Genomic DNA, 20,032 nt, shown 5'->3' on the forward strand with positions numbered 1-20,032 from the left:
CTTCATCATCATCATCATCAACAACCATACGGTTGTTTTCCCATGAATCTGCAACACATTCGTGTGATATAATCCTACGTCCCCTCCCTAGTAAGACCCATCATTGTCCAGACTCCTTCCTTTCGCCTATTCTTTCGTTTGTCTCTACTCGAGGAGTCTTTTCAAATTACCATCTTAAGGCAATTTTTTTCTCCCACATTGAAATGATTAACACCCAAAAGCATTTTTAGCATTCCTACACACACACACACACTCACACACGCACACTCACACACACTCACACACACACACTCACACACACACACTCACACACACTCACACACACACACACTCAGACACACTCACACACACACACACACAAACACACACACTCTCACACACACACTCACAAACACACACACTCACTCACACACACACACACACACTCTCACACACAAACACACACACACTCACACACCACACTCACACACACACACACTCACACACACTGTTACACACACTCTCTCACACACACACATACACACATGCACACACACACACACAATACATATACAGACACATACATCATCCTCTTTTTAATGTTCACTTTTCCACGCTTGGAAATGACTTTCTATAAGTTGATACCCCCCTCCACCACCCGATGCTGACCCTCAATTATTTGTACAAATTCTCAATGCAAAATCTAATTTACCTTGTAGCAGGAATTACGGAAAAACTTCCATTCTTCTGGGCATGAAAGAGTAACGTTTGTTTCGACAGATGGCAATACAGGTGTGGTTTCTATGGTTGTTGTGGAATGACTTGGGCTTATAACCGGTGGAGATAAGGTAGTGTTTTTTGTTGCATCTAAGCTTCTGGCACAGATGAAATAGGCAGCATCTAGGCAGGAAATTCTTATCCACTTTTTCATTGAACCACTTTCGATAGCAAGGCACTTTGAGTTGGTTAATTCAACTGCAGGAATCGGAAAGAGAAAAATGGATGAAAGAAATTCAGCAAAAGCAAATGTTTAATTATATTTAAATGGTTACAATTTGTTAATAGCGTCTTATACTGCATTCTAAAATAAGTTATTTGCTTGACAACAAATATTCTTTCACATCCCTCACCATACAATGTTCTACATCTGTCATTAAACTTCTTAACCACAAATTGTAACTGTATGCTTGTTTTTTAATGCACATTTCACATGTATATATATATATATGTATATATATATATATCATCATCATCATCATCATCGTTTAACGTACGTTTTCCACGCTAGCACGGGCTGGACGGTTCAACCGGGGTCTGGGAAGCCAGGGGCTGCACCAGGCTCCAGTCTGATCTGGCAGTGTTTCTACAGCTGGATGCTCTTCCTAACACCAACCACTCAGTGAGTATAGTGGGTGCTTTTTATGTGCCACCGGCACAGAAGCCAGTCGAGGCGGCGCTGGCATTGGCCACGTTTGGATGGTGCTTTTTATGTGCCACCGGCACAGGTATAAAGACTGAAGGGAACATAGTTTTATTTGTTTCAGTCATTTGACTGTGGCCATGCTGGAGCACCACCTTTAGTCGAACAAATCATCCCCCCCAATTTGGTGTAAGCTTAGAACTTATTCTATCTGTCTCTTATTCAGAAACACTAAGCTACGGGGACGTAAATACACCAACATCGGTTGTCACACGATGGTGTGGGGAGAAACACAGATACACACTCACACACACACACACACACACACAGAGTCTGGAAATGTTTAATTATATTTAAATGATTACAATTTGTTAATAGCGTCTTATACTGCATTCTAAAATAAGTTATTTCCTTGACAACAAACATTCTTTCCCATTCCTGACCATACAATGTTCCACATCTGTCATTAAACCTCTTAACCATAAACTGTAACTATATGCTTGTTTCAGGTAGGGTGGCAAGCTGGCAGAAACGTTAGCACGCCGGGCGAAATGCGTAGCCGTATTTCGTCTATCGTTACGTTCCGAGTTCAAATTCTGCCCAGGTCGACTTTGCCCTTCATCCTTTCGGGGTCGATAAATTAAGTACCAGTTACGCACTGGGGTCGATGTAATTGACTTAATCCGTTTGTCTGTCCTTGTTTGTCCCGTCTGTGTTTAGCCCCTTGTGGGTAGTAAAGAAATATATATGCTTGTATAAGGTAACTCCACCACTCAAACATTTTCAAACCATTCACCACTTCTCCTCTCATCCCCAGAACTATGTCCATCACTCCAGGCTCTGCGTTAACCCTTCCACCCAGTTCTACCTTCTGAGAATGTCAGCTGTCTAGAATTCCCTCACATCATTTTCTGCAGTCATCAAGATGAATTTTAACCTCTCTGATCTTAGAGAGCTGGTGTAAGCCATAGCCACAGCCCCCAGACCAAATTTGAAAAAATAATAATAAAATATAAAAATAAAATAAAAAATTAAAATAAATATAAGGCAAAATCTACACACATCTAACCCACTGATGATCTATAGCAACGAAATTAAAATAATGAAATGTAAAAACCACCAAACCCACTTAGATATGGAAGTAAGCATTTCATGGTTTTGATCTATTCTGAGAGCCATACAAGTTCTTTACTTATAACAACAAAAATGAAATATATGTCCCAGCAAGAAAATGTATGACTCAAGAACAGAATAGATGCCTTATCAAATTTAAAAAGAGGAACTAATGGTGAAATCTATGTTGTCATTCTGAAATGTGTATGCCATAAATATGAAATATATGTTCATCAATGAAACATGCACTTCAATAATTAAATGTGATTTCCAACAATGCATCAGCAATGAATAAATACGACAGTAATGAAATGTTTGTTTGAGCATCTGAACTGCAGAAAGTGCTGCAACAGTGAAACACATGCCACTGTAGTCAAATGCATGTGTTGCTACCATGAGATATGTGTTGCAATAAAGTACTACATGCCCTACATCTACATTGGGGCCCAGCAATGAAATATGTATTACATTTAAATTATAGGCAATAAGCTTGCTTCCCTACCACATGGTTCAGGTTCAGTCCCACTGCATGGCACTTTGGGCAAGTGTCTTCTTCTATAGCCTCGGACCAACCCCAAAGCCTTGTGAGTGGATTTGATAGACAGAAACTGAATGAAGCCCATCTTATATGTTTATGTGTGTGTGTCTTTGTGTTTGTTCCTCCCACCACCACCACTGCTTGACAACCAGTGTTAGTGTGTTTACATCCCCATTAACTTAGAAGTTCAACAAAAGATACTAATACAATGAGTATCAGGCTTTAAAAAATAAGTAGTGCCGTCGATTCATTCTACTAAAAAAAATTATTTTTGAAGGCAGTACCCCAGCATGGCTGCAGTCTAATGACTGAAACAAGGGACAGATAAAAAAAAAAAAGGGCCCAAACAAAGGAACAAATCAACTTCCATTCATTTGACAGAAAAAAAAAGTGGGTGGTGGGGGTCACCTGGACTGTAAATAACAGGAAACTAGAGCAGCAATAACTACTTACCTTTTTTGTCATCTTTCCAGTTCTGAAATGGTCCTTTACTGGATTCTGGAGCTATCCAGTAAGGTGGTCCATGGGACAGAATTCCTTGATTAGCACTCTGCTGCTTCTTACTGAAATGAGGATAGTATATAACTGATTATAATTTCTTTCTTTGATAAGCGTATCTGTTGATTAGGGATGAGGCTAATTTCTGAGACGACAGATGTACAGAAGACAAGCACTTGGTCCTATCTTATTAGGTTTCTATATACTGGCTCTCAGAAAGAATGACATTCCTATGTTTTGAAATCACAGAATAGATAATTGAAACTAAATACAGACATTTCAAAAGTAAATAGACAAATCTCTTTATACCACTTTATCAGAACAGACTATTTAGTGCTTCACGCTTGTTAACCCTTTCGTTACTGTATTTATTTTGAGATGTTCTGTGTTTCTTTCAATTACTTTAAATATAACAAAGAATTTAGTAAAATAACATAGTTATCATTCAGCTAGTATTAGGAACATAAATTGTGACTAAGGTTTGGTGGAAGATTTTAATTCAGAACTTATGAAAACAAGACATTTGTACTCAGAGCTAGGGCCAGTTTCAGCTGGGTTGGTAATGAAAGGTTTAATGTATTGTGCACAGAGCATGTTTACTAGATTAAGTATTCAAATGCATCGAACGACACTATCTTGTTTCTAGGAAGGAATCTTCCAAAAATGATGTTGTCTATTTATTTTGGAGATGTCTGTGTATATTGTTTCTACCATGAACATGAGAAGATTTCTTTTGATTGGACACAATTCTAATTTTTTATAAAAGGAAATAGTTCCCTGTATTATTATTAGTATTACATTAGTGTTTTGTTAACTTGGAGTGAATGAACACTAAAGTCAAGCCCTGTAAGATTTGAAGAAATTGTTGTTGATTTTTGAGCCCCGAGTCAATTCAGATCAATCAAACCTTTGATCAATGACATTCCAGCCATAGCCATTCCATTTTATTTTCAAGGACTATTCATCTACTATAAACTCCCACTTTTTTTTTATCTGAAAATGATAAGCTGTGATTTAAGTAGGATTTGGTGACTTGATCAAGCCGTCCAATGATTAAAAGATGTTTTAGCATATAGAAGGGGGATACTGGGATGGATGAGGGTGGAGGGCAAAAGGGAAGTTCAGTTAAATTCAGAATTGCAATAAACTAGTTGCTGCTCATGTACTCATGTAAGCATTGGATTTGAACACAAAGTAATATTTCCTTTAAGACTAAGTAAGCTTACACATGCATAATGACTTGAGCGATAGATTTTATCTGTAGGCCAGTTTAACACCACTCTCAGGTCTTGGGTATTTCTAGAGGAGTCCACTCTGTAACTAGTTTCCAAATCAGGTTTCTGCTTTGAAACCTTAAAATGTGATACGTTCTTTTCTACTTGTAGCACAAGGCCAAAAATTTTTGGGGAAGGGACCATTTGATTATATCAACCCTAGTATGCAACTGGTACTTAATTTATCGACCCTGAAAGAATGAAAGGCAAAGCGACCTTGGCAGAATTTGAACTCAGAACATAAAGACAGATGAAATACCTATTTCTTTACTACCCACAAGGGGCTAAACACAGAGGAGACAAACAAGGACAGACAAATGGATTAAGTCGATTATATCAACCCCAGTGTGTAACTTGTACTTAATTTATTGACCCCGAAAGGATGAAAGGCAAAGGCGACCTTGGTGGAATTTGAACTCAGAACGTAGCGGTAGACGAAATACGGCTACGCATTTCACCCGGTGTGCTAACATTTCTGCCAGTTCTCCACCTTTGAAATATATATTTCTTTACTATCCACATGTGGCTAAACATACAGGAGACAAACAAGGACAGACAAAGGGATTAAGTCGATTACATCGACCCCAGTGTGAAACTGGTACTTTATTTATTGACCCCAAAATGATGACAGGCAAAGTCGACCTTGGCGAAATTTGAACTCAGAACGTAATGGCAGACGAAATACCGCTAAGCATTTTGCCCGGTGTGCTAATGTTTCTGCCAGCTCACCGCCTTTGAAATGTGATACATTGCTGCACTGTTTCTTACTATAGCAACAGAAGAAAGAAAGATTCTTTCTCTTTCAGCTTACCATTCCTGAAGATTGTTTTCCTTGCTCCTCTGACTCACCCACACTACAATTGAACACACATAAATTAGAAATAAAAACGTGAGGCTTTTTCACTTACTAATTGTCAATGGTGGCTAAATCTCCGTTAAATTTACTCCGACAGTAGGTCCATGCATCGTGCCAGTTCTTTGGAATCATGACGTGCATAAAGCACAGGGAACCTGATTGGATGTTGCTCTGATAATAGGTGAATTTAAAGAATTAACAGGTCTAAAAATGGGAAAAAAAAGATATACGCGCATGCTGGATGCAATGATGAAAACTTCATCAAATAGTAAAAGACATGCAAAATAATATATATATATATGTATATATATAATTTACAAGATAAGGGCAGAAGAAAAATTCTAATGCCAGATACCCATTAAATTTAATCACACGTGTCTCGAGGTGCGCCTAAGATTTTTCTATTTGGATATATTTGGGGTACTTAAGTCTGCTTGGGACTTGGGGCTTGCTTCTTCCGTGGGTATGAATAAGTATTTCATTTATATCTCGCGTATGTGCCGCTGAAGAGGGGAAAATTTCTTGTAAATTAACCCCGAAATTGGACCAATACGGTAATAACAAATTTTTTAGAGATTTCTATCGGTTTGTTTCGAGACGCATAAATTTAATGGTTATCGACAATTTTTTGTTTCGGCGTATCTGGTATTAGAATTTTTCTTCTGCCCTTATCTTGTAAATTATGTATAAATTTCCTGAAAAAAAATTTTATCCTATATCAATTATATATATATATATATATATATATATATGCATATGTTTTATTTATTATTTTGTTATTATATGATCGAACACCACACATCCACTTCCAAGTAAGTTTTATCTTAATAATTATGATGCGCACTCTTAACTCTTAACTTTACTTTTCCTCTCTCCCTCTCTTATTCTTCATTCTTTCTGGTTTTCTCTACCACCCTTCCCTATCCTTCTCTCCCTTTCACTGTTCCTTTTCTCTTACTCCTCCTACTCCTTCTCGTCACTGACATGTGACCAGAGGGTTACTTTCTTTCTGACTACTGCCTTCAACAAGTGTAGGTGGCTTTCCTGTCCCTCTCTTAAGCCGTTTTCTCAAAGCTTTTGTCTCATCTTAACAGCTCTTACCGTTTGTTTTTACTGTGTTATTCTCCTTGTCCTATCTTTTACTGTTTTTATTTGTATTGTTTTTACTGTCTTGTTTTGTTTTTACTGTCCTGTTCTTGTTACCACTTTTACCCCTCTGTAAACTGTGCATACTTGTGATATTTTTAAGCCAGAATTTTTGAGCACCATCTGGCCCAGGGGTTTTCCAATTTGGGATTTCCTGAAACATCTTCTCCCCCTTTTCATCTGTAATGCTTATATACTCTTGTTTTGATCCATTTTCCATTTCACTTTTAAATTTCTGCAACCAGTATGTCTCTGTTATGTTGGAACTCTTTGCTCCAAACATCTGACCAAAAGCTCCTTGCTGCTTTAGCATTTAACTCTTCATTTCCCTGATGTTCGTTCTTATTGTTCAGCTGTTGGTCAAATTTCCATTCATTGATTCTAAAGAGCATGTTCTGCTAGCATTGGTTTCTTATTTGCTGGCATCTAGTTTTTTCTACTTGGTATTACTGTAATTATTTTGACCAATCTCTTTAGGTACCTGTAACCCTCTCTATCAAATGTACTTTCTTTAAAGCTTATCTCTGTGTCTTTTCCTCTCCATCTTTCCAAGTATTTCATTTATCCTTCGAAGATATCTCTATCAAGCTGTTCATCCTGATTCTCAAGTCACCATTTCCCCCAAAGTTCTTACTCCCCTGTTTTACTTGATTTTACTTGACTTTTAATCTCAAGAATTTCTACAGCCACAGAGGTTGGCTTGCTAAACAAGATCGTTCAGATTTGTCATATTTTAAACAGATTTTTATTAACTCTTTTCCAGCTTCTTTATTACTCTGTATAAGTTTTTCTCTTTTGATTCTCCTCAAAAGCTTGTAATCTCCTGCTTTTATTGGTTCATATCTCATTTAATCATTGTTGTTAGCTCTTGTTTTTGTTTGCAATATCCTTTCATCCCATGAAGTAAAACTTGCTTTCATCCAGATAATTACAACTCTCCTGAATATTTATTGAACTGCTAATTCAATTATCAGGAATGCTATCTTGATGGCTGGTGACAAGTTACCTGAAATCTCAAGAATTTTCCTTAGCATTCTTGCAGTATATATCACAGTATTTCTCTGTAGGCTGACAATATCTGCCTCATTTCCAGTATTTTTCAGCCTCTAAAGTAACAGTCTGAGTGTTGTACCAAATGCATCAGTTTCAATAGGAACAATTTTCACCTTTGTCTTCCAAAATCTCATCATCTCATTGGCTAGGTATATTTCCTAATTTTCTCAATTTCTTTGGTATAAGCTCAACTATTATATGGTATTGTAAAGCCTAAGACCCTACACTGCTTTCTTTTTTTTTGTGTCCCCTACAATTATATCTGGTCTCCCTGTTTCACTAGTGTGGTCTGTCAATGGGAAATCCCATAAAATCCCGTAATTATTATTCCCTATTGCTACCCCTGGTTCATGTTTATTCCACTTTTCCATAACTCAAATCCAAAACCTTGTCTAACATCCCAATGCACTCTTTTACTGACTCAGCCATGCCTGCACTTTTACTCATGTTACACCAGCATACTGCTAGGTATCATCATCATCATCATCATCGTTTAACGTCTGCTTTCCATGCTAGCATGGGTTGGACGATTTTGACTGAGCACTGGTGAACCAGACAGCTGCACCAGGCTCCAATCTTGATCTGGCAGAGTTTCTACAGCTGGATACCCTTTCTAATGCCAACCACTCCGAGAGTGTAGTGGGTGCTATTTACGTGCTATCGGCACAAGGGCCAGTCAGGCAGTACTGGCAACATCCTCGCTCAAATCTTTTTACAAATGCCTCCAGCACAGGTGCCAGTAAGGCAATGTTGGTAACGATCATGCTCGAATGGTGCCTTTTTACATGCCACCGGCATGGAAGTCTGTTGGCTGCTCTGGCAATGATCACACTCGGATGGTGCTCTTGGCACCCTACTAGCACGGGGCACAAGTGCCAGTAAGGTGACACTGGTAACGATGACACTAGAATGGTGCCTTTTATGTGCCTTTTATCATCATCTGTAATAATAACTAAAATAAGGAAAAAGAAAAGGCATCGGTGGGGTAATGCATACCCTGTGTGCAGATACATTTTTAGAATTAAAAGATCCGCTATGGTCTCAACCACGAGACCATAGCAGATCTTTTTCTAGCGTAAGAGTTTCCACATAGTGGTTCCCTTTTATATTTATGTATGAAATACTATTTACTGAATCTCAGTTTTTTATATGCTAGACCACTGGTGTTAAATTGATGTTATAAAATTAATATCCAATTTTTGCACCCTCATTTTGATTATGTATGTATTTAAGTATGTTTGAAGATAATCAAACCAAATTTTCATCATTTTGAGCCACTCATCCAATGAGTATTTCTGCCAAATTTGGTGAAAATCCGTTCTGATGGTTTCCAGTTATTTTGCAAACACACAGACAAACAGACAAAGGTGAGTGATTACAATACCCTGTTTTCACTTACACATGCAGGTTAAAAACAACAATCTCTCTGTTTCCTTATTTATCTTGGTAAATGAAGTTAATTTGCAATAGCAAAATCTAAGTTGGTGTAATTAGTATTTTGCCAAGAGAACCACAAAGACAAAACTTACCAAACAGTTCTCAGTTGCGATCCGTTCGGCTGCCTTCTTACATATTGACCCTTCTTTACTGTTACATTTGTAGTCACTCCATCTTTTTTCCTGAAAAACAGCAAAATTTATTCATTCATTTTCTCTTCCTTCTTTATAAACATTTTATTGTCACTAATACAAAATCATTTAAATTGTATTATAATTTTTAGACTATTAACTCTGTCTTCAGAGATAAAATTTTTTTTTAAATTGGATAGTGACATCCTCGTTACATTTTAATCAGCTATCAAGATCAAGATAAATCTCCCTATCGTAAAACAAGTGACAAGTTCAGACTCTGTAAAGCTTCTTGAAGTCTAGCTTGTATTTTCATTTATTTTTGTAGAATTAAATTTAAGATTAACATTTTTTTTTTTACTCCTAATTCCGCCTTTAGATGTAGCATAACAATATGACCCAGCTTTAACTGTTACATTTCAAGTCATTTCAGCTTTTCTCCCAAAGAATTTATTGATTTGGTTTCAGTAGTTCTTTATGTATATTTTATAACCTTTTAACCATTTCGTTACCAACCCGGCTGAAACCGGTACTGGCACTGAGTACAAATATCTTGTTTTCATAAGTTTGGAATTAAAATCTTCAACCAAACCTTAGTCACAATTTAAGTTCCTAACACTAGCTGAATGATAACTAAGTTATTTTATTAAATTCTTTGTTATATTTAAAGTAATTGAACGAAACACAGAGCATCTCAAAACAATTACAGTAACGAAAGGGTTAAATTAGATTAAAATTTTAGGGACTATTAATTTCATTTTCAGAGATTAAACAATTTTGATTTAATATTCATATCTGCATTACATTTTTATCAGCTATGAAACCTAGACTTGTGTCTCCTATTCATCAAATATAATAATAAAAAAAAATGAAAACTGGGACTCTGCAAATCCTTTTTAAGTATAGTTTTATCTTTTCATTTATTTTACTGTAATTCAAGATTAAACCTTCGTATTACAAAATGAAATGTTAAGAAATATTTACATCTTTACTTTATATATATTCAGAAATGAAGGTTCCTTGTTTAACTCCAGCTAAATACTAAGTATGTGTCCAGAAAGAAGACACTTGATTACAAAACAATGTTGGTGAGTTATTGAACGGATGCCTATGGAGTTACTCAACCTGCTAGCAATAACAGCAAATTTTCTCCAAATTATACTTTACCAGTTTAAAAAGAGGATGAACATAATGATTAATGTAGTGACAGGCATAAAAGAAAGCTGTGTTGGTCACTTCTAGGATGTCTTTGTTCATAGTTTATCTCAATAAGATATCTTTCTTTCTTTCTTTCTTTCTTTTCCTTCCTTAGAAAAAAGTATTTTTCTCCCCCTATTTGTTACTTGTATAGAGTCCTTTAACTTTGTGTGCCTCTCCCCTACTCTTACTTCTTTCTCCACTAACTGTTACATATAAGATCCTTCCCTTTTCTTTTTCTTCCTCCTCTCTGTGTTTTACTTCTCATCTGTATGCATACACCAAGTGATTTTTGCATGCGAGCAAGATTGCATACATATGTATATGTGTATTTGTGTGTATATTTACGTCTTACATATATATGTCTGCATATGTATGTAGTCTGTGTATATCCATCTGTGCATTTTGATGTATATATGTATATTGATGGTTTAGTATGTGTATATCACACGTGACCGACCAGTCCATCAGATGTAGTTATACATCGCTGGTCACAATGCGTTCACATTGTTTTAGCCTTCGAATGACGCCACCCCGCTGGCTAAGCGAGCAGGCCAAGTATGTGTATATACTGTTGTAAAATATTTATGTAATGCAGCATAAAAATTTTAATTTTAATTTTAATTGTTAATGTATTAATTGTATTAATCGAATTATATTTCGTATATAATTATATGCAATATGTATTTTGAATCCGCTCTTTGTTTTAAGGTTTTTCCTCGATTTTTATAATAGCATGAATTTATATTGAATTCATTTATTTTGTTTATTTTGTTTATTTTGTTTATTGCATGCTTAAGACCGTTATTTGAAAGAACCAATGAAACAAATCCATTTTTAAAGGTGTATCCTTTAACTAGTTTTGATCATATTGTTATTTCTGTTCTATTTTAACAAAACTGTCCGATGATAAAAGCTTTTGTTATATTTCTGGTGCTTTTAAATAAAGTATATATATATATATATATCAAAGGAAATTGAGAGTGGTGAGGGAAGTGCTGTCCTCAAGTAAGTTTGGTGAAAGTTTGGAGAAGGAACTGGAGAGGGCACTTGCTCCTAGAGTTTCATGGAAATCTCGGACAGTTAGGTATGAAGAGGGCCACATTTCTATCATCCTTCCCTCTTTTTTCTATTTACCTTTGTATGCATAACATGAATTAAGTATTAGTGGAGGAGGGGGCTGGCAGGATTTTTTCTTCTTTTCCAGTGTATATTTTTTTATTTATTTATTTTTTTTATCATTTCACTATTATATGTAAACCCCAACACTTTATGTCTGTCTCTGTATTGTCCCCCCTCGTCCTTCGCCCTTGTGCAAATAGATGAAATCATTATTATCCTTATTATTATTATTATTATTATTATTATTATTATTATTATTATTATTATTATTATTATTATTACTATGTCTCTAGTGACTCAGTACTTGGATTTACTTATAATATATTCCTGACCATAAATTCTGTCAATTTATTCCAGGATTTTTTTTAACATGAATTAAGTATTAGTGGAGGAGGGGGCTGGCAGGATTTTTTCTTTTTAATCTGAATATGAAAAAAAAACATTGCTAGTGAGAGGTGGCAAATATCTCAACTAAATAATCCACCACACAAGATATAACAAAACTGTTTGAAATGATGAAACAAATAGGCAGACACTTTGCTGTCTCAAAATTAGCAACCAAATTTCCATCAAAATGTTCTGTAATATATTTAAATAGGAGGTCTGTGGTTTTAATAGTTTAAGTCTCTTCATGGTAATGCGCTCTCACAATAAAGTAAAGATATGCTATAAGGAGAAATACTAATCAAAGTTTTTGTTCAATTCTGATTTTTTGACCCTTTAGGAAACATTAAATAGGGCACTTCTGTGGCTGAGAATAAGGACCACTAACTACTTAACCCTTTCGTTACTTTATTTATTTTGAGATGTTCTGTGTTTCTCTCAGTTATTTTAGATTTAACAAAGAATTTTGTAAAATAACCTAGTTATCATTAAACTGCTGTTAGGAATAGTAATTGTGACTAAGGTTTGGTGGAAGATTTTAATTCAAAACTTATGAAAACAAGACATTTGTACTACAGAGCCAGAACCGGTTTCAGCCAGGTTGGCAACGAAAGGGTTAAGTTATAATTCTGATTGATCAGGACAGGCTTAAAGCAAGACAACATCATCATTGTCATCACGTAGTAAGACATAGAGTAGATTGAGCCAATAAAGGAACAGGCTACATGGATGCCAGAAATAATAGCCAAATCTCCATCAGATTATATATATATATCAAGGTGCCAGACGAGGCTGGCGAACAGCCACGTCCGACACAGGTGCCAGACGTGGCCGTTCGCCAGCCTCGTCTGGCACCTGTGTCGGTGGCACATAAAAACACCATCCGAGCGTGGCCGTTCGCCAGCCTCGTCTGGCACCTGTGTTGGTGGCACATAAAAACACCATCCAAGCGTGGTCGTCTGCTAACCTTGTCTGGCACCTGTGTCGGTGGCACATAAAAAGACCATCCGAGCGTGGCCGTTCGCCAGCTTCGTCTGGCACCTGTGTCGGTGGCACATAAAATCACCCACTACACTCTCGGAGTGGTTGGCGTTAGGAAGGGCATCCAGCTGTAGAAACACTGCCAGATCTGACTGGCCTGGTGCAGCCTTCAGGCTCCCCAGACCCCAGTTGAACCGTCCAACCCATGCTAGCATGGAAAGCGGACGTTAAATGATGATGATGATGATGATGATGATCAACTTTGATAAAAAGGAAAGAAATATTTAGTAATGTCATCCCTGACATACAAAAGGACAGAACTGTCAAGATGGGAATAGTTTTGGTAAATATCTCCTCATTTGGAGATGATCAAAGACTAAAAAGTAAAAACAAAAACATCAAAACAACATACACTGGTTGAATATAAAACACAGTTTTCAGTGACAAAATTGTTTGGTTCCCAAGCATTCCAGTTGGTATACATCACTTTGTCACCATTACTCCAAGTATAAATACCTTCGTGGTGGGCATCAGTCAATCCAATCCAAAATATTTTGCTAGGCTTTGCTGGAGAAAAAGAAAAAGGCAAAAGTTGAATTGGAACATTAACATCTGTTCTCTCTCTCTCTCTCTCTCTCTCTCTCTCTCTCTCTCTATCTCTCTATTTTCTCATGCATGTGAGTGTTTGTATATATATATATATATATATATATATATATATCATAGTATATGCACACAGATAATGTATCAATAGCCAGCAGGAAAACATGTTTTTCTGGGTTAAAAGGTAGTAACACCATCCTGTGTAAGACTGCCAAGCTTCTTACCACACAGCCACTCCTGTGCCTAGTAAAGTCTATTTGCCAACACAACATGGCAGTCTTACATATATACCTATTGTTTATAGATTAGAGAGAGGTATTCTTTGTATAGAATTCACTCTGTAGTGTTCAAGAGATTTGAACTTGAGCAAGTAGCAAAGCAAATGTAAGGAGAAGCAAGTTAGGTAATATTAAATTCATTTAATACAAAAATATGTACATAAGTATTACTCTTTTAGTTGTTTCAGTCATTTGACTGCGGCCATGCTGGAGCACTGCCTTTAGTTGAGCAAATTGACCCCAGGACTTATTCTTTTGTAAGCCTAGTACTTATTCTATCGGTCTCTTTTGCCGAACTACTAAGTTACGGGGACGTAAACACACCAGCATCGGTTGTCAAGCGATGTTGGGGGGACAAACACAGACACACAAACACACACACATACATATATATATATACATATATACAATGGGCTTCTTTCAGTTTCCGTCTACCAAATCCACTCACAAGGCTTTGGTTGGCCCGAGGCTATAGTAGAAGACACTTGCCCAAGATGCCACGCAGTGGGACTGAACCCGGAACCATGTGGTTGGTAAGCAAGCTACTTAACACACAGCCACTTACATTTTTATACGTAAACATATACATTTTTGTATTAAATGTATTGAATATTTTTTGTATGTTGACTTGCCCAACTTGCTTGTCCTTACATATACTCCTATATATACCCACACACACGTGTACATACAGATATATATATATATATATGTATATGAGGCAAAGCATTACTAAATGCAAAGTCAGAAATCTGGGATCTAGAATTATCCAGTAATTTTTTTGCTACTTTCATCTCGTCTCTTTGTTTTCTCTCCGTGTTGATATATGGACAATTAAGGTGGTTTTAGAGTCAGATCATGGCTGCTATTTTCAGCATGGTGGTATCTCATAGATACCCTAATTTATAATTTTAATATTTTTATAAATTGCAAAGATAAGAATATTTTTTCATGAAAGCATTTTAGCAGAAAGCTCAAAATGAAGAGTGATGCACATGTATAGAATTTTAGTAAACAGGATATGATTTCAAGATTGACAGGTATCAAACAGACAACTACTGAAATGTTCAATGAAGAGCAATTATGTGAAAATTATTAAAAATATTGTATTAAAAAGAAATGCTATTCTGGACATAAGAGCAAATCTGACCAATCAAAAAAGACCTATAAGCAAATTGTATTTGAAATAATTATACATTATGATATTTACAATATATTTATAGAACAACATTCAAAAAAGTGGCCAATAAAAATTATAGATATGCTCACATCAACAAGCACACTCCAGTATATAAAACATTAGCATGAATATAAATAAACAACAAAAAGAAGACAAAAACACTTCACCTGACGATCACAGAGACATGAAACTGTCACAAAAATCAAAATTGAATTCAGTTTGAACAATGTACCCACACAATGTATTGAGGATTATCTTCCACTTTCATTAATAAACTGTGATATTTTCATGTATACTTAATTTATATGCATTAAAATATCTAGTATACACATAATTATATGGGTATATTTGATATCCATCATTTCCAATTATTTCTTTTCATGTAGACTTTGGGTATAGCCCCAACTAATTTCTAAATAGTTGTAGAGCACTCTCACCCACCACACACACACATGCATATAGAATTGGAATGTCATGTTTAACCTTTTAGATTCATGTTAAATAAATATTGATTTCTTCTGTAGATGGTTGCATTTATAAATATATATAAAATAGCCTGGACTTCCTTTGCTGTTATATCCAGGAGAATATTTAGACGAGCGATGTACGTGTCAAACTAGAAATTTCAGATAACATAGATAAACAGCAATAAAAATTATAGATCCCAGTCAAATTGATCTCTCTACCCCCCACCCACCACTCTCTCTCACTACACACATGAGGGTATATACATGTGTTTGGGTGTGTGTGTGTGTGTGTATGCATATGTGTGTGTGTGTGTGTGTGTGTGCATATGTGTGTGTGTGTGTGCTCGTGCATGCATGTGTGTGTGTGTGCATGCACACAACGGGTCTAAATGGTTTCCTCACTGATTGTTACCAACCACATGGTTCCGGGTTCAGTCCCACTGTGTGGCACCTTGGGCAAGTGTCTTCTACTATAGCCCCAGGCTGACCAAAGCCTTGTGAGTGGATTTGGTAGACGGAAACTGAAAGAAGCCTGTCGTATATATGTTTACATATATGTATGTGTGTGTATACGTTTGTGTGTCTGTGCTTGTTCCCACCAACATCACTTCACAACTGATGCTGTTCGGCAAAAGAGACCAATAGAATAAGTACTAGGCTTACAAAGAATAAGTCCTGGGGTCAATTTGCTCGTCTAAAGACGGTGCTCCAGCATGGCCACAGTCAAATGACTGAGACAAGTAAAAGATTAAAAGAGAGTAAAGAGAATCAAAGAAGAAAGAGCGGCATGTATGACTCTTTCTAAAGATTCTAAGACTTGTAGAAGGAAGGAGAAAATTATTCTGTGATGAAAGATTTGGTCCAGATGCTTGCAACAGAATGGTTTCTGCCAAAAGCATTCGAGGGCCTGGTGGTGTGCTAAACTGGACAATAGTTTAAGTTGAGGACAATTAGAACTTAAATACCATTTATCATTGATTTGCTCAGTCAGGGCTAACCTGGTGTTAACCATTATCTATACAAGTAGAAACTACTTCTTACCTGTAGTTACTAGTTTGTGGATGAAACTCTGTTCACTTCTGCTGTTGATAGACACCAAATCCCCACCCTGGAGATAACAGTTCTGCAAGGAATGTTCCCAACTGAAAAGTTCCGTGACAACTTTGTAGCAGGCACCATCGTAAAATACCCAGGTATTCGGACAGCTGAATTCTGAGTCATCTGGATGGCAATAGTGATGGTGGTGGCAGTGGTGGTGATAAGGATGATACGAAGAAGCATACCAGGGTACCATGAAGGAAAAAAAAAGCACATATCGTTATAATAGTTTCTAAATTGAATTTGGGAAGAATGCATCAATCTATTCATCGCCAATACTTGACTGGAAGTTAATTGACTCTGAAAGGAGGAATAGTAAAGCTGACCTCAGTGCAATTTGAACTCAGTACACCTTCTTCCATTGCAATTCTGTTTACATCTAGTAGGATTTATAGGAATATTAAGTTGATCCAATACAAGACTATCACTTTCTGGAGCAAGAAAAAGTTGACTTTAGCAGGATTTGAACTCAGAATGTTGTTTTCTATTACACTGTGTAACAGATTTCTGTCATTGGACAGCATCTGTTGTTTCCTATTTGCTTACCCTTAGAAAGAATGAAAAATGACTAATATTTCCTTCAAACTTTGCTTTTCTTACATTTATTCAAAGCCCAAAGAATCCCTCTTAACACATGACTATGACACTCTCCAACCACTTCTGCTCAGAGATGCATGTATTGTCAGCCATAAGGGATATGTTCAACATAATTTGAAACTTTGGTTTGCCATATTTTACCACTTATTCTAATGTACCCAAACATGGGGAACCAGAGCTAGTGAAGGGATCTTTATACATATTGCTTGATCTCGGTAGAAATAGTACCAAAATCTACCTCATCATAAGGGAGATACATTGGACAATATAATATCTGATTTACAGAACTGATGGGGTGGAGCATGTATGATATTTGGTTAATTTGATCAGAACTAACCTTGTGTTAAATAAAAATTTACTGATATTGCATTCAAGATAAATTCTTTGCTGGAACAAGATAAACTTTTAATGGTTTAATGGGTAGAATGGACATGTTTTACTAGTTACAAGGTAACATTTTATGTCTTATGGGTTTGTTTTTCTTAGTGCTGAAGATTGAAAGTTAAAAAATCAACACAGATAGAAATTGAACTTACAACTAAGAAGCATGAGATAAAAATTATTTAGTTTAGTACTCATCTGTTTTATTTATCATATAAGTCATCATCATCGTTTAGCGTCCACCTTCCATGGTAGCATGGGTTGGACGATTTTGACTGAGGGCTGGCAAACCAGATGGCCGCACCAGGCTCCAATCTTGATTTGGCAGAGTTTCTACAGCTGGATGCCCTTCCTAATACCAACCACTCCGAGAGTGTAGTGGATGCTTTTTACATTCCACCGGCACAGGGGCCAGTCAGGCGGTACTGGCTATGACCTTGCTCGAATCTTTTTACACATTCCACCAGCACAGGTGCAAGTAAGGTGACATTGGTAACGATCACGCTTGAATGGTGTTCCTTTTACGTGCCACCAGCACAGAGTTGTTGGCTACTCTGGCAACAATCACACTCGGATGGTGCTCTTGGCACCCTACTAGCACAGGCACAAGTGCCAGTAAGGTGACGCTGGTAACGATGACACTCAAATGGTGCCCTTTTATGTGCCACTGGCACGGAATAGGAAGAGTATAGTCAACTAAATTGACCCACACCTTTCCCTAATACCTGACAGGTGTTTAGTTTTACAGCCCCAGACTGATGGAAAACAGTTAACTCAAGAAGGATTTCATATCTCAATACAGACTGGATCAGTGCATATCTTTACTTTCTGTAGTATTATGTTACCTTCTATTATAATTCTGTTCAAATTTCAGATGCATTATTGAAATATAAATCATCCTCAGTGTATGATTTATACTCTATTTTATTAACTCCAAGAAGAATGAAAAGCAAAGATGGCAGTGGCAGAATTTGGACTCAGAATCCAAAGGGGAATTATGTCTTATGCTGCAAGGTATTTTCTGATATTCCAAAGATACTGCTGAAGTTAATTCAAAGAGGATTTGAGTTTAGAATATAAAATAGCAAACGCTATGTAAACTCACCTGGGGGTGGTGTTGGTGGTGTTAAAGTAGTAGTTGGTTCAGGCAATGCTAAATGAACAGAAACAAAGTATAGTTCTTCATTTATTTACTACTCAGATATCATTAATAACTGTCATGTAACAATTCCCTAAAGTTTCTTGAAATACAAAAGAGTTGCACAGGTCATCAGCTTTAGATGCTATTTATAGCAATTTGTCTGGAAATAACAATAGTCATGTTTGATGGCTGCATGTTGTGTTAGTAAGAATTTCAGCAATAATCAATGACTTTATATTCACTAACACACCAAATTAATGAAAAGCCTGTTGGCATGTTCAGCACTAACATTGCAATAGGTTGGATAGATCTAGAAAGATAAAAAACACTTTCGAATACTAAGGAGATGTACTTGCATAGCAAGTGACCTGATCTGAGATTGTGTGCTGGAATGAAAGCAATAGCAACGTGGAAGGTGTTTATAAGCCATTTAAGGGTACTATTTGAGAATAGTGGTCCTAGTGTGTGCTCTTGCGTACTTGCGCATCCGTGCCAGCTAGCCATGACTAGTCGATCCTGACTTTGTGTTTTTATGTTTTATTTACTTTGTTTAAAAAATTATTTACTTTGTGTTTTTGTGTTTTATTTACTTTGTTTAACAAAAATTATTTTCTTTGTGTAAAAAAATTATTTATTTTGTGTTTTATTTACTTTGTTAGGTAGTCATTGTAGGATTGACTACTTACGACTAGCTAGCGCAGATGCACGACTGGATGTGTGTGTGCACCTGGACCACTGTTTGCTAGTAGTACCCCATTTAAGAAACACACAAAGTCTGTTAGATTCACTTCAACATTTAAATTTAATTTGTCAAAATATTTTCGTCACCTTGAGACCGTAACCTGTTCACTGACAAATTCTGTGTAGTATGGAATTTTGTCAGTGATCAGGTTACTGTCTCAAAGCAACGAAAATATTTTGGAAAATTGAATTTAAATGTTGAAGTGAATCTAACAGTTTTTTTGTGTGTTTCTTAAATGGCTTATAAACACCTTCCACGCTGCAATTGTTTTTGAATACTCTGGCCCGAAATCACGACTTCTTCAAGTTCCATTGCTCTAATACACTCATATCTGCAGTACTCTAACTTATCAAGTTAGAAGGATGAAACATAGTTTTACCCTTAGTAGGACTTGAACTCTGAACATAAAATAATTAACT

At 36.4% G+C, this 20,032-nt stretch overlaps 1 protein-coding gene across 2 annotated transcripts in view; it reads right to left on the reverse strand.

The window, feature by feature from the left end:
- The window catches only part of LOC115213017 (C-type mannose receptor 2-like), a 261,506-nt gene that overhangs the window by 55,941 nt on the left and 185,533 nt on the right, over positions 1-20,032 (reverse strand). For both annotated transcript variants that reach the window (XM_029781915.2, XM_029781914.2), the window contains exons 20-26: positions 18,836-18,883; positions 16,696-16,875; positions 13,542-13,696; positions 9,407-9,496; positions 5,731-5,849; positions 3,504-3,613; positions 692-954 (exon numbers count right to left, since the gene is read on the reverse strand). In XM_029781915.2, coding sequence (XP_029637775.1) covers positions 692-954; positions 3,504-3,613; positions 5,731-5,849; positions 9,407-9,496; positions 13,542-13,696; positions 16,696-16,875; positions 18,836-18,883 — 965 coding nt within the window. The remainder of the gene's footprint in view (positions 1-691; positions 955-3,503; positions 3,614-5,730; positions 5,850-9,406; positions 9,497-13,541; positions 13,697-16,695; positions 16,876-18,835; positions 18,884-20,032) is intronic.

The sequence above is a fragment of the Octopus sinensis genome, linkage group LG6 (genome assembly GCF_006345805.1).
Source record: "Octopus sinensis linkage group LG6, ASM634580v1, whole genome shotgun sequence".
Lineage (NCBI taxonomy): Eukaryota > Metazoa > Mollusca > Cephalopoda > Octopoda > Octopodidae > Octopus > Octopus sinensis.